A 14,155-nucleotide genomic window follows, 5' to 3' on the forward strand; every position below is an offset into this window, starting at 1 on the left:
TATGAGGGTCGGGACCAACAACTCAGTGATGAAGTGATGATGTGTCATTGGCCATCAACGTGTCATCAACTACTAACAATGTACACTAAGTAATTTGGGAACATCTGAACAATTTGGTTCAACAGTTTGAAAATTTGGTTTCTTTTATGAGATTTGTCCAAAAGTTGGTGATATTTTCAAAGATTGAAAACTCTAAAAATCTAGTAATTGGAGCAATATAAACTAACTTGCATGTGGAATTTGAAGCAATTTTGACTTGCCGTTTGAAAGTTTCGTCACTTTTTGTGCGATTTAGCCAAATTTTTGTGATAATTTTGAAAATTTAAAAAATTACGAGACAACTTTAACTGATGTCGCGTGAATACGCAAAGCCACATCATCACTATCTCGTGGGCCCATCTGTCAAATCAGTTGTTAATCAATTTAATCTGAAATTTGAAACTATGCAGTAGTACAACTTATCGCGTGGATTCGACGAGTACGCAAATAGTTGGTGGTAAGTAGTTCATGCAACGAGAACAATAATATTTGATGGTTCTACAATTTCCTCGAATCCGGAATAATCCCACCACGAATTCGTCGACCAAAGTGGGCCACCAGCTACGTCAGAAACGAATTCGATCCAGAGTTCGACACGAGGAAGCTGTAGGACAGAAGAAGAACATGGGAGCTAGTCCAACGTTCGTCGCCCGTTGTGGAATCAATGGGCTAGTCTCCACCGTCCATCCGACTCACCGTTAATGAGTTGTCCTTGGCACCGGATATGCAGGGGACAGTTCGATCTTTTGTTTGGGATGCACTAGCTGTAGCTGGACCAAATTTCCAAGAAGGCAAGGTCACTTGCACCGCACTGAACGGGTCGTTTGGTGATGGCAATGCCCATTCACATCATCACATGGTGCCTCGCTCGTATTCAATGCCTATCTTAACCAATGTCCATATTCTTTCACTATCATAACATGTATTTTTTCAGTACCACTATATATCTTCGACCATGTCAATGTCTTTGTCTACTCTAGTTCACTTTTGAGTAAATTGCATCATGTGTCCCTAAACTATTTTGGTGCTTACGCGTTGTAAAAAGAAGGGTGTGTCTATGTCTTAGTTGACTGAGATTTTCTTAAATCTAAATCAACTCAAAAAAGTGCAACTATAGTTCAAAGAAAAGTACAACTCGATCGAGTTGCATATTTATGGCAGAAAAATGCAATTGCATTTTTAACAGAAAAGTGCAACTCAATCACTTTTTTGCAAGTGACTTAGACTTAAGAAAATATCAGTTGACTAAGACATAACAAAACCGTAAAAAAAACTATTTTCGTGCTTACACGCTAAAAAAGAAACTATGTTGGTGCTCTCATGTAGGCCGTGGAAGTCCAATAAGTGAGCAATTCAGTTGCTCACTGTTTTCGAGTATTTTGGAGTATATTAAATGCCTGTTTAGTTTCGAAAAATAAGCTAAATGCCTGTTTTTATTAAGATAATTTTTTTACAGTTTTTTAGCTGGCTTTTTTACAGTTTAAAGTACTTGTAAATTAAGGACACGGACGATTAAAAAATGTTAAGGGCACGGGGAAACGGGGAAATGTCCTTTCTCCCGGCACCACCGTTCGTTCCTCTAGAAGGACCTGCCTGTCCTGAGCAGGAGATCCCGGCGCACGACACGAGTCCGGCGGCCCCGCCCGCCCGCCGACCAGCCGCTGTCTCCTCACCAGCGCCGGAGAAGGACCGCGTCCAGGTCTCTTCTCTGTCCCCGTAAAATCCGCCGCCTCAAAGGCTTCGGGACTCTCCCCTCCCGTCCTCCCCTCTACTGCGCAGGCGATCCACCCTGGCTGGCGATCTCCTTGCTGGTAAGCTCGCTCGGATCGCTGAGTGCCCTGTGTTTGATCTAATTCCCAGATACCGCATTTCGTCTCGTTGATTTGCGGGGTCTGATTTGGTTGCTGCAATTGCAGCTTGGTTTTCCCCCCAAAAACGGGGGACTGAACTGAACCTGCGCCCCCCTCTCTAGGTCTGCGACTGGGTTTCTAACGATTAGTGGCAGATTTCCGCGGTTATGTTGAATTAGGTAGCGACGTGAATTTGGCTGCATAATAGTAGTATAGCCTGGAAACTTTCGTAATAAGTTGCGCGGAAAATTATAATTGGAGTGTGTACCTACAGCTCTGGGGTGTTTTTCAAGTATAAGTTTTCCAGTCCTTATTTTCTTCAGTCATATTATTGGGATAATTAGCGCAGAAAGGCTTTCTGTTTGTAGTACAAAGATAAATTTAATCAGTCACAAAACGACAGGAGTTACATCCACATCAAATAGTACAAAGTACACTATTTCTCTGCCATCGTAGCTAGGAATATTCAGTGAGGGCTGTCATGTTTTCCGGTTTAGTTCTTCTCTGATTGTTTACATTTCTAATGTCGCGCACTGACACAGTTTCTTGGTCACAACCTTATGCATATTATTTACCCGTCAGGCCCATTTCCTGCTTGTTACCGACACATGGTTTGCAATTCTTGATTGAGCTGGTGGTAGCACTACCCACAAATAGCTGGGCTTGTGATCTGATTCTGCTCATGCATTGCAGGAATGGCTAATTTCGCCAAGAACTTCCAGTCTCCGAGCAAGCAAGACAGTGAAAAGAAATACCAGGGTACATTGATTGCTTCTCCAGCAAAGGCCATTTCACCCAAGACGATAAAACATATCTTGCCAAGACAATTGGTCTTGAGCAGGGAGTCAACAGGCCAGGTGGCAGCCTTTTTGGCAAAGGTCATTGCTCTCGAGGTAGTGAGGAGGATTTCTAAAGCAAGATGTCCCTTTATATGGAATTCTATTCAAGCGTTGCAAGTTCTTGGATACCCTCCATTTAGATGGATTCAACGATGGGCGCCGCTCAAATTTGTTGTGCAAGGCATTCAGGTAATTTTGGTAGTTCTTAGCTCTTCAAAACCTTGGATATCTTGAACTGTACAAGCTGCAATTTTTTTCTGTTACAAAATTATATGTGCTTTTGCAAATTGCGAGCTACCTGAATATTGTGTTAGTTCCTCTGTGTCAATGAAGATAAATAAAAGAATAGTTCTATTGTTATTATTCGTTAGTCTAGAAGACCTCAGTTAAGTCGATTATAGAACTATTATACTCTAGCACTGGAACTATACTTGCAAGCTGCAACAGTGACCTGCTTGATATTTTGTGACAAATTTAACTATGTTTGCCTTCATACTCAGCTTGTTCTCTGGCTTAGTCCACTTAATGGATTTGACACATCTTTTTTTTTTATCTGTATTTTTTTTTTGCGAAACTTTTTTATCTGTAACTAGCTGAATACTCATGTGTAGCTACGGAAAGAAAAAGTCCAATGTGTTGGAAACACCACCAAAGGCCAATGATATCAAAACTGACCTAGGCCAGGCAGCTTGCAAATTGAATAACTTCATAAAAAATCATATGTATTAGTACATATTAAAACTCCCAAAACAAGATGGTAGATATCTTGGAGAGGTGATCGTACTTAAAAGAAAGTTACTCTTGGTGGAGGGGAGGTGAAATAGCACATGTACCATCCAGCTCCCATATTTGTAGGAGTAAAGAGAATATGCCGATTTCTTAGTCCAACATAGAGCTATAACAATGCTAGGTTCAGGCTCATTCAACCTTCAGTGGAGAGTACTGACTACTTGATTTTGAGTTGGTATAGAACTTGTTTAGGCATAGTTATGTCTGGCCCCGTATGCTGCAGACTGAGCTTCTTGAGCTTTCTGCTGGGTTCAGAAAGAGGTGAAACTACAAATAAGCATGTTTGTAGTTCTCCTTTCCTACGTACTTTAGTACTAACCCTTACAATATATATGCTTAAGTATAACTGTAGAGCATCCTGATCAATTCATGTGATGCTGTGCTCATGTATGCTCAGTTGAACCTATTTAAATTCTCTTGAGTTTTTTTTTGGGTGGTTTTAAGCTTTATTGAACTGCCTAATATAATAAATTTGCTCTATCACGTTTCAAATCCTGTTGTATATTTTTTGTGGTTCTTTAGTGCTTTGTTGAGTTGGTTATTATGACACATATGCTTTATGCTGTTTCTAGAATGGTGTTTGTTTTAGTGATAATATATTTTTGTCTGTATTGCTTTTGAGCACTGATGATTTTTCTACAATGCAGAAATTATCCACGCCACTGCTGTTTCTATCTGTGACATCAACACTAGGTGATTTATCGTCTAAGCAAGATGATGAACCTAGCAGCACTACAGGAGCTCCTGACCTGCCTTCTGAATCACATGAAACAGCGTCAACTTCTGATACAAGGTTGGCTAAGACTTCCCAAAGAAACACAAAGTATCTCCTAGTTGCATAATGCTTTGTAGCGTCTTTTCATCAAATCGTACCATTTTAGTTTTGATCATATCTAGCTATGGTATTGAGAAAAAGTTACGGAAAAGAAGTTTTAAATTTTATCTTTATTTTTACTCCCTTATACATTGGAGTTGGTGGTGATGGGCCACCTGCCATGCCAAAATAACATGCTGAGGATTGTGCCCATCTCCCCATGATCTCTGTCATCTTGTTGTGGGCTAAAAGATTGTAATATGAATCTCTTCCCTCTGTATTTGCAAGTTATATATTTTATGTGTAAGTCAACTTCTGTGACTTGGACTCGTATGGAGATTGGTTGCCACAAGATTAGATTTGTTTTTGCTACTTCTGTAGAAATGCACATGCATACAGCTAATGTTTGATGATGTTGTTGGTTTCTGCTTGTTTTAGGGAGGCCGCTGATGGTGATGGCACACAGGATATTGTTGTTTCTGAGAATTGGCTGGTGCTACTTTTCAAGGAACTTGAAAACCAAGGCATCACTTTGCCTGAGAGGTGAACTTCCACTAGCCTATTTGATATTCATAATAAACAGTAATATTTCCCTACACTTTTGAATACGATAACATAGTTAATTGTTAAAGATTGCAACTTGCAAAATATCATTTTTTTTGTTATGTAATATTGGTATTCTCTACATTATCTGTGGTCCAGTCTTAAGGAGTGTGTAAGTTATACAAACCTCTTTTACTGTATGAGCTAATCCTTAGTAGCTTCTTGGTGGGTATTTGGAGGCAAAAGAAACAAAATAGTACTATGTTTTTAACACGGTGTTCAAATCTTTTCTTTCCATTCCATTCTGTTATATTTGGAGCTCTATGAATTTATATCAGAAGACTAGTTACAGGTTCTGGAGCTGGCAAGCATATAAAGGATCTTACTGACATGCAGCGAGATGCCATATAGCTGATTGTTTATATGGTGTGTGTTTCAGGTTCAGTGAGGATGAACTACGCAGATTTCACATGGCAGCAAATGGTGACTTTTCAAGCTTGCTCTCTTCAGTTAAGAAGACAATCCGTTGGAGGGAAACTTTTCACATACTTACATTGCAAGAGCTTGAGAAATGGTCCCATTTGGTCTTTTGGCATGGATTTGACACTACGCTTCGGCCTTGTTTAGTAATCCGCCTTGGACTCGCGTGCTCAAGTATAGCCCCTCGTGATAGGCCCCGTTTTGGGCAAGCAGTAGGTAATTTTTTGAACCTATTTTGTCTGCCCATTTATTCCACAAGTAATTTCCTTATAATAGTCCATCAGTTGGAGCATGAGCAATGGATTTCTTGCTTACACCTTTTCTGCTGGCATGCTGTCTGTTAGTAGCACTGTTTCTTAATCTGAATAAAACATAGTATCTTAGCAATTATTTGTCCAGACCTTCTTACCATTGAGAGGTTAGTTAGTTTTATGGTTTACTTACTACTCCCTCCATTCCATATTAGATGTGTATAGGTACATCCAAATCAGCGACAACTAATATGAAACGGAGGGAGTACTTCAAAAACTTTTTACTTCCTCTTTTGAGCTTGCAGTAGCAGCCACTAATCACTAGCATCTTTTTTTTTCAGTTTCTCAAATTGACCATGGGATTATACATTTGACCAATGAAGAAGATCCGAGAATTACTGTTTTGCTGGATTGCCATGGGATTTCTCCATTCAGATTTCCAATGCAAATGATGAGGTCATTTGTCACGATAGTTCAGGAGAACTATCCAAATCGTCTGGGAGTATTATTTGTTGTTCGTCTTCCTCCAGTTGTCAGAATTATTGCACAGACTTTTATTCAAGTAAGGTTACTATCTTTGCCCTAATTATGCAAATGCACACGATTCATATTTGAAAGTATGTGCAATTAGGATCAGTTAGATATTTGAATCACTGGCACCCTTCATTACTCTCTTGTCTATCAATCATGTAAGGCACTAACATCCGTTATCAGCTATGTCTGGTATATGCACATAATCTTCTTAGTGACTTGTTTTGTTTGTCTAGTTGGACATGATTTGTTGTCATACAAGCTGCCTCGGTATATAGTTTGGTGCTAAAATTTGCCTGTCAAACACTTTTATTGAATTTGTGAACCCTCCCAAATTAGTATTTTATCAAATTTGGGCATCCATTTTTGGATACAAAACAGGCAAGACTGGTTGAAAGCCTGAATTGGCAGTATTACTTATTTTGAGCTGATCTGATAAGCAACGTTTCCTTGCTGGATAGCCGCATCTTCTGGCACTTACTATTTCCTTTTAAAATTTCGTGCAGCTCCTGAACCAATCCACAAAGCAGAAGCTGCGTTTTGAGGGAGAATCATACAAGAAGACATTAGCCGAGTTCTTGCAGATCGTGCCAGCTTTCCTTGGTGGTAAATGCAACTGCTCACGATGCAAGAAGCCCCGTGAAGGTTCACTAATCCAGGCAGGGGAGGGGAGCCAGAGCAAGAGCCACCTCAGCACCGGCTCCGGATCACCAATCACAGACATGGACTTCGATGAGGAACTAGAACTTCCATCCCCTTACACCTGCGAGAACGCGATAAGGGCTGCAATAATCGGCCTGCTGATGGTGTGGATCTTCATCGCGTTCCTCGCCGGGATGAACGACCCTACACCTGTGTCTTAGCCTCCTGAAGCATGTGACGGTTCAAAGAACTGCCTGTAGCGTATGTTTGTTGCTAGATGTTGTTTTTCGCGTCAGTTATTCTTCAGCCGCTCAGCGTTTCTTCTGCAAACCGACGTATAGTGGTGCAGCTTCAGTTTATATAGTGAAGATGAATAAAGCAGTATTATGGTTCACTCCAATGTAATTTTTAGGTTCTCTTTGTACCAGACTGCTACTACTACTACTTACTGTTGTTGTTAGGTGTTGTTTGGACTTCCTCCATTACAAAATGTAATGTGCCCTTTAATTTCGTTGGTCAACAGCATACAACTTTGACTATGATTTAGAGTTACAATATATTTACAAAATTAGCATAATTATATATGAAATAAAATAATTTTGTAAGATGATTGCAATGATATCATTTATAAATCCCAATCTATATAATTTGACATGTATATGTGGTTAAAGTCTTGAAAAAAGGGCCTTTTATTTTTAGATGGAGCCCAGAGGAGATATATTCTTGTACTCTCTTTGTCCAAAAATAAATGACTTAGATTTGTCTAGATTTAAACGTATCTAAACGTAAATGTTGGACAGAGGAAACAGTCCAATAAAATATTTCCGTCTGAAAATAAGTAACTTGGATATGCCTATATTCGTATGTATCTAAACGTCCTTGCACGGAGGAAATAGTCCCGTCCCAGATTCTTGTTGCTGTTCCTTTTTGAAGTTCGTTGATGAGCCAACAAGCACCAAGCCGAGTTCTTGCAGATCTGTAACCAAGCGTCACCTTTTCGTCCTCGTTTACTGCAGCCAACTTGGTGTCGAGACGACGAACGGGAGCTGAAGCGCCAACACGCGCTGCTTGAACCCAAAACGAAGCAATGCATGGTCTCTCCTAGTAGGATTGGGGTTGGTTCAGGACTTCAGGGCTTTATTTTGCTTCAAAAGAATTCAATGAGGATTTTGAAGGATTTTTTCTGTCTAGCTCGTTTGGTCTGTAGGATTACAAATCATAGGATTTTTTTTCCCTTATATGATATGGTTAGATGTATGTATTCAATCTTGGAACTGAATTGGAGTGGGAATACTAAAACCAAGATGGAAAGGAAATGACGTTTAATTCCAGTTCTGTTGTTTGGATATGCATGATATTTGATGTTGAAACCAAAGGATGACACCCAATTTTTCAATTCTCAATTCTTGTTTAGATTTACAAACTGCGAAATTGAATGTTTTGTTGAGTTTGGAAAACATAAAGTTGTTTAAATATGAAAAATAGTATGTGTACATTAGAATGTTTTTTTCACACACAATTATATTTAAAATAATCCAAATAAAGTCACAACAACATGAATAATCATGGATAACACGGATGCAAAGCATGATAGAAAATAGTTTTGCAGAAATCGCCTAATGATTGGCGTGTAAAATTTATTTGCAATTGTAAATAGAAATTTCCTATCGGGTCAACCTAAGATGTTTTGTCTGTTCCATTAAGCAATATCTGTTACATATTTTGGTGTTTTAGGTTTTATGAGATATGTCATGATATTCCGCGAACCAAGGAGAACCGCACATTGCCCCGTGCAAGTAACATCCCCTAGACAATGTCTTAACTAATGAATTGTAAACTCAAAAGTTATTGCAAATTTTGCCACACTCGTGACATGTCTTTTGTTAAGTAGGCATGTTTTTTGCAAGCCAAAATTATATAAATATGGTTATATCAAGATTGGGCATGCATCAAATATGTGGGTAGTCATATTTATATGATTTTTTTAGCCTAGTGTTTACCCCTTTGTTTCAGTTTGAAAGAAGCCTGTCCATATACCATCCAATGTTTAATTAATCATTTCAAATAGAAAATGCAACATAATTCGATTTTTTTAGTTGTGTCATCATACCTCTTCTATACTAAATTAGGGTTTGTGCCATGTCGTGGTGCGCCACTAAGACTAATCCGCGTCCATGCCGGATTGCCAGGATTCACCCTCTGCTATTTTGGATGATTTTGCACTTGACCTTTATGTAGTTTTCTCCTTATAGTTCAATTGATTTAATGTTTACCTACCCACATATTGAAAGGTAATGTTTGGCAAGACCGAGGAAAAGGTATGGAAGTTATTGTTATTGCTCCTAAAACAACTTGGCTCGTTTAGATGCATGTTTAAGGTCTGTCAAAATCTTTATGAGATAACATATCACCCCTCATCTCTATTCTCTCTCACTCGATGCCCTATTACATATCTACCGTGCTACATCTAAGCGGCTATGGAAATATGCATATGGCGGGTAGCATTAAACCATGAATTCCCGTCTTTGGTAAAGGAGGAGTCCAATATAGGAGTAGATGAGAGACTGGCCTTCTGCATCTTCTATAGTTGACCGATGGTGTCACGACGAGAGAGCGGAAGATCTTGGAATGTCGCACTACAACGATCAAGTACCGGAAAGAAAGAAAGTGTGTTGGGTAGGGAAAAGTACTCCCCGTATATAGCACTACAACGAGGATGCCAAAAAGTACATAAGTTAGTCTTTTCTCCTTGCAAAAAAGTTTAGTTTTACTACTACAAGCTTTATGCAACTTGATGTTGGTTGCTTCAGTGTTTTCTTAAATTTGCTATTCTTGGTGATTGGTGATGGGTGGCTGGTTGTTTACTCACTGACCGACGACGAGGGAGGCAGGACACAGTTTCTGCGAGACAGTATCGCCTTCTCCTAACCCTAGTACAGCAGCACAGTACAGTAGTACCGGTCCTCCTCTCCACCTACACAAACCCCTCGATCTCCTCTCCGTCCGACCGCCTCCCCGGACTCCGACGCCGACGCCGACGCCTCGCTCCTCCCCCGCTCGCGTTCCTCTCCCGACCACCCGGGCAACGGCGACCTCCCTTCCCCGACCGCCCCGCTGCCCCTCGCTGCCAGATCGGCCCGTCCTCATCCCGGGCCTCGGCAGATCTGCACGGCCGGCAGCCGACCTCGCCCCGACGGTCCTCCCTAGCCACCCATGGTGAGCCCGCTATCCTCTGGACCATCTCATTCATTTCCTTGTACGCAATCGCCGCCCGATTCAGGCGGCCACCGAGTCAGGCCAATGGACTACCCTTCGGACCTCGCTAGGTTTGTTCGCTTGTACTATACTGGACAAACCGGTTGGTTTTACACCGCGAATCGCCCTTTGGACGCTAGTTTTTTCTCGATCATAGCACTGCTTGCTGCCGACAATCACATTCAATGTACATTTCCCACGTTTCCAGACTATGCTGGTTCGGGGTTGCGAAATCATCTGGGCACTAGGCTGTATGTTATTTTGGAATTTAGGTAGCCGTTTCCCAGGAGGGTGCTCTGTACTTTTCGGGAAAATGGCGAATCCATATACCCGGGCACATACCATGTGGACGCACGCACATATCATGTTATGTTTGGAATTTAGGTAGCCGTTTCCCGGGAGGGCTGTACTTTTTTGGGAAAATGGCGAATCCATGTACCGAACATATTGTGTCGACACGACACGTGTCTTGTGTCCGTGCCCGTGCAGCGTAGGCGTTGTTTGTTTCTGTTGCTAGAGCTTACTGGGAAGGAAGATCTAGTGTACCATTGCAAGATGTACCTTCCTTTTTTCCCTGGATGTTTCGAGTCTGACAGTTTGGTGTTTATTTTGGAACGCATGTGCTAGGATCAAGTTATGGTGAGTCCGTCAACGAGCGGGAACAGCGGCAAGAGTGCAAGGAGTAAGAGCAGGAGCAGGAGCAGGAGCAGAAGCAAGAGTAGCAGTAAGAGCAAAAGCAGGAGCAGGAGCAGGAGTAGAAGTCGCAGCCGGAGCAGAAGCCGAAGCCCTCGGAGAGACCGGCTGCGCAGTGAGCGTGCACCTCGCCGCAGCCGTAGCCCACTTCGTCGTGGCCGCAGCCCTCCTCGTCGCAGTGATCGTCGTGGTCACAGGTGAGCACCTGCTAATCTATTATTTCTCTACAAGGTTGTTTGCAAATGATGTTATAGTGATTTATATTTTTTATTGGCTTCCTCCTACGTTAACCTGAAATGATCCACTGGAATACCGTCAACACAATCGCTTGTGAAAGTGTCCTTATATGTGTGAAAAATAGCTGTTGTGCTTGTACAATTATTTAAGCGGCTTTGTTTGGTCGTCAAGTATTGTTGGAGATATACGTTGGCGTTTTTGTTAATAGGTTTGGGTCTGAGTAAGGTACTACCCCGTCATCACAATCACTTGTGGAAGTGTCCTTATATGTGTGAGAAATAGCAGTTATGCTTGTACAATTATTCAAGCGGCTTTATTTGGTCAACTAGTGTTGGAGATATATGTTGGCGTTCTTGTTAATAGGTTTGGGTCTGAGTAAAGTACTACTACCCCAATTGCTTTGCATTAAATAAACCATGCAGGGAAATGCATATCGTCTGCATGATTTATTATGGCAAAGCCAACACTATTGGGACATGGCATGGATACCCCTAAAGTTATACTTGCCTACCATTGCTACCTTCGTGGGCGCTACTTGGGCTAGCTGGACTAGAAAGACCAGCCAAACAGCAGAAGTTGCCTCAGGGATAAAGCTATCTGGTCAGTAAAATGTTAGGGCAGAATATCATCTGACCTTTACTTGCTGTCGCTGCCACCACTTGTCTCTGCCTCCGTCGCCGCTACCGCTTTACCTTGATAGTATTGCTCCCTCATCTTGGTGTGGCAAGTCGTCTGAACAGCCCATGCTAGTTGATTACTAGTCTCCACTATCAACGTATACTCGGCAAGTCTGCTGACCTGCCAATCTAGTCGAGTCATAGGCTTCTGGTCACCACAATAATTGATTGCTTGGCAACAAGGGGCCTCTCAAATTGGGATGCTTCTTAAAAAGGATGCCTAGATCAATTCAAGTTTCTATCATTAATGCTAGAATTATGGATTAGCTGGAGTCTGGGGAAGTATTAACTGCGTATCATAGTCTCCATCGATGGAGTTAGGAACAAATTTGACATATGTTAGGTTGTGAATAGGCGGAACTACAGGAAGTTGGGTAACTCGTAAGTAAGATATTTTTATTAATGGAAACCTGTAATTTCTACATTATTGCTCTGGTATCAATCTGAGAAACAAGTGGAACTTGGCATCAGGAAGTATGAATTGAATATGATATTGCCATGTTCCTGCATTAGTTTATATTTGTGATAGCTGTCATATGGGCAAAAGTACTTGACTAAACCAGTAAACCTTACTTTTTCTGAAGCATGCATAATGGTGCAGATTCCCCACCAGCTGTAACTCGTAGAGCACTGCATTATAGATTGACCAAAGTGTATGCTACTGTCTCTATGAAAGCACATCGTAGAGCAGAACCCTAAGTATGATCATATACAAACCATGAGGTTCCACTGGAAATGGAAAATTGCTCTTATCATTTATCTTGATATGCCCTTTCTTAGCAAGTTATGGAAATATTTTACTTTTCTGTCATCATTATATATCTTTCAGCCTTTGATGAAAAAGAGCTCATGTTTAACTTAAATGGTTTTCCAGGGATCTTACATGCAACAACTGCAGGAGACCTGGCCACTTTGCTAGGGATTGTCCATCTGCTTCTACCTGCAATAACTGCAATCTTCCAGGGTAAGTGTTTACTTCAGCACTCTCTTAATGTACTTGTACACTTGTCTCTCTTTTTTGTGAGGATCAGCATGCTTGTCCCTTTTGGCTATTTTTTTTGTTCTATATGTGAACTCTGTTGGGAAATAATAGCAACGTTGGACCATAACTCTCCTTTGAATGTAACTTTTGACAGGCACTTCGCAGCAGAATGCACTTCTAAAACTGTTTGCTGGAACTGCAAGAAGTCTGGACACATTGCTACTGAATGCAAGAACGAGGCCTTGTGTCACACTTGCAGCAAGACAGGGCATCTGGCACGCGACTGCCCTGCCTCAGGGTCTAACGCCAAGCTATGCAACAACTGTTTCAAGCCAGGCCACATTGCTGTCGACTGCACCAATGACCGCGCCTGCAACAACTGCCGCCAGCCAGGCCACATAGCCCGGGAGTGCAATAATGACCCCGTCTGCAACCTCTGCAATGTTTCCGGGCATCTCGCCCGCAGCTGTCCAAAGACGTCGACCCTGGCTTCAGAGATCCACGGCGGCCCTTTCCGTGACATCTCGTGTCGCATGTGTGGCCAGCCAGGGCACATCAGCCGCAACTGCATGGCGACTGTCATCTGTGACACCTGTGGCGGGAGGGGCCACATGGCGTACGAGTGCCCATCGGCCAGGGTGTTTGACCGTGGTGTCCGCCGGTATTGATAAGCTGCTGTCCGGGATACATGTCACCATGGATTCAGAAGGTTATGGTGTCTGAATTTTCACTTGTTTGGTTCGTTCATGTTTAGATAGCTTGGTCGACAATGCCGGAAACCTTTTTCGTGTGGTACATACTCTTGTTCCTACATACTCTTGTTCCCTGGATGTTTGTTGTCGAATGGTTCTTGTAGCTATGTACTCTGCTGAACTGGGCCGAGAAAAAGTCGTTTATATCAAACCGCTGTGGTTAGACCAGACTATATGCCAGTGTCACTGTCTTGGGTTTATCTGTGCTCATTCTGCCTGCCTTGTGCTCTGCTGAATTGTTGCGTAGGGTTGTTAGATGCACGTGGTGGGTGAAGGTTTGTTTTGGGGGTGTTGCAGGTATTTGACATTCCTGGCGTTGATTGTTTCCACTGCTGTTTTTTCGTATCATATCATTATATCAACAGCATGAAAGGTTGGCTGCTGCTCCAGTACGATGTCTCCAGACGGGGTAGAGAAGAGAAGTCAGATTAGATGAGTATCGTATAGCTTTGGAAGGGGAAATGAAAATGAAATCTACGTGGTATACACGCTTTTGATTGGACCATTTGGACCTGAAGGGTTGCATTCGCAGGCCCCAAGCACAACACTAAAGTAATCTTTGCGTCGAAATGCTGAATTCTTTGCTTCCCGTACATGTCGGGCATCACTGTAACCATCAGCATAGCTTATTTATATACTTGGTCGTTTCTCGTTTGGCGGTCAGAAAGGGCGCTGTGGTGTTAAGGTTGGTTTGTGGCCACAATGTACCTCCCCAACTTTTTGGTTTATGTGAAAAAAAAATGCACATTACCAAAACTTTGTTCATATCCAAAGAAGTTGG

General features: G+C 41.9%; 2 protein-coding genes across 2 annotated transcripts; both read left to right on the forward strand.

Moving 5' to 3' along the window:
* The first annotated feature begins 1,589 nt into the window (after window positions 1-1,589).
* LOC127292105 (phosphatidylinositol/phosphatidylcholine transfer protein SFH3) lies at window positions 1,590-7,317 on the forward strand. The gene is made up of 7 exons (XM_051321462.1): window positions 1,590-1,850; window positions 2,583-2,917; window positions 4,165-4,310; window positions 4,770-4,874; window positions 5,314-5,570; window positions 5,947-6,167; window positions 6,643-7,317. Exons 2-7 carry the CDS (start codon window positions 2,585-2,587, stop codon window positions 6,997-6,999), a joined length of 1,419 nt encoding a protein of 472 aa, XP_051177422.1. The 5' UTR covers window positions 1,590-1,850; window positions 2,583-2,584; the 3' UTR covers window positions 7,000-7,317.
* Window positions 7,318-9,667: 2,350 nt separating this feature from the next.
* LOC127292106 (uncharacterized) lies at window positions 9,668-13,547 on the forward strand. Its single transcript, XM_051321463.2, has 4 exons — window positions 9,668-9,994; window positions 10,661-10,923; window positions 12,515-12,604; window positions 12,777-13,547. The coding sequence occupies exons 1-4, from the start codon at window positions 9,992-9,994 to the stop codon at window positions 13,288-13,290; spliced, it is 870 nt and encodes a 289-aa protein (XP_051177423.1). The 5' UTR covers window positions 9,668-9,991; the 3' UTR covers window positions 13,291-13,547.
* Window positions 13,548-14,155: the final 608 nt, after the last annotated feature.

This window comes from Lolium perenne, chromosome 4 (genome assembly GCF_019359855.2).
Source record: "Lolium perenne isolate Kyuss_39 chromosome 4, Kyuss_2.0, whole genome shotgun sequence".
Taxonomy (NCBI): Eukaryota; Viridiplantae; Streptophyta; class Magnoliopsida; order Poales; family Poaceae; genus Lolium; species Lolium perenne.

Bases quoted from the DNA above. Each gene is read 5' to 3' on its own strand.
- LOC127292105 (XM_051321462.1), top strand. From the start codon at position 2,585: ATGGCTAATTTCGCCAAGAACTTCCAGTCTCCGAGCAAGCAAGACAGT. The intron at 2,918-4,164 runs GTAATTTTGGTA...TCTACAATGCAG, and splicing joins TTGTTGTGCAAGGCATTCAG to AAATTATCCACGCCACTGCT. The intron at 5,571-5,946 runs GTAATTTTTTGA...TTTTTTTTTCAG, and splicing joins CCGTTTTGGGCAAGCAGTAG to TTTCTCAAATTGACCATGGG.
- LOC127292106 (XM_051321463.2), top strand. The intron at 10,924-12,514 runs GTGAGCACCTGC...ATGGTTTTCCAG, and splicing joins AGTGATCGTCGTGGTCACAG to GGATCTTACATGCAACAACT. The intron at 12,605-12,776 runs GTAAGTGTTTAC...AACTTTTGACAG, and splicing joins AATAACTGCAATCTTCCAGG to GCACTTCGCAGCAGAATGCA.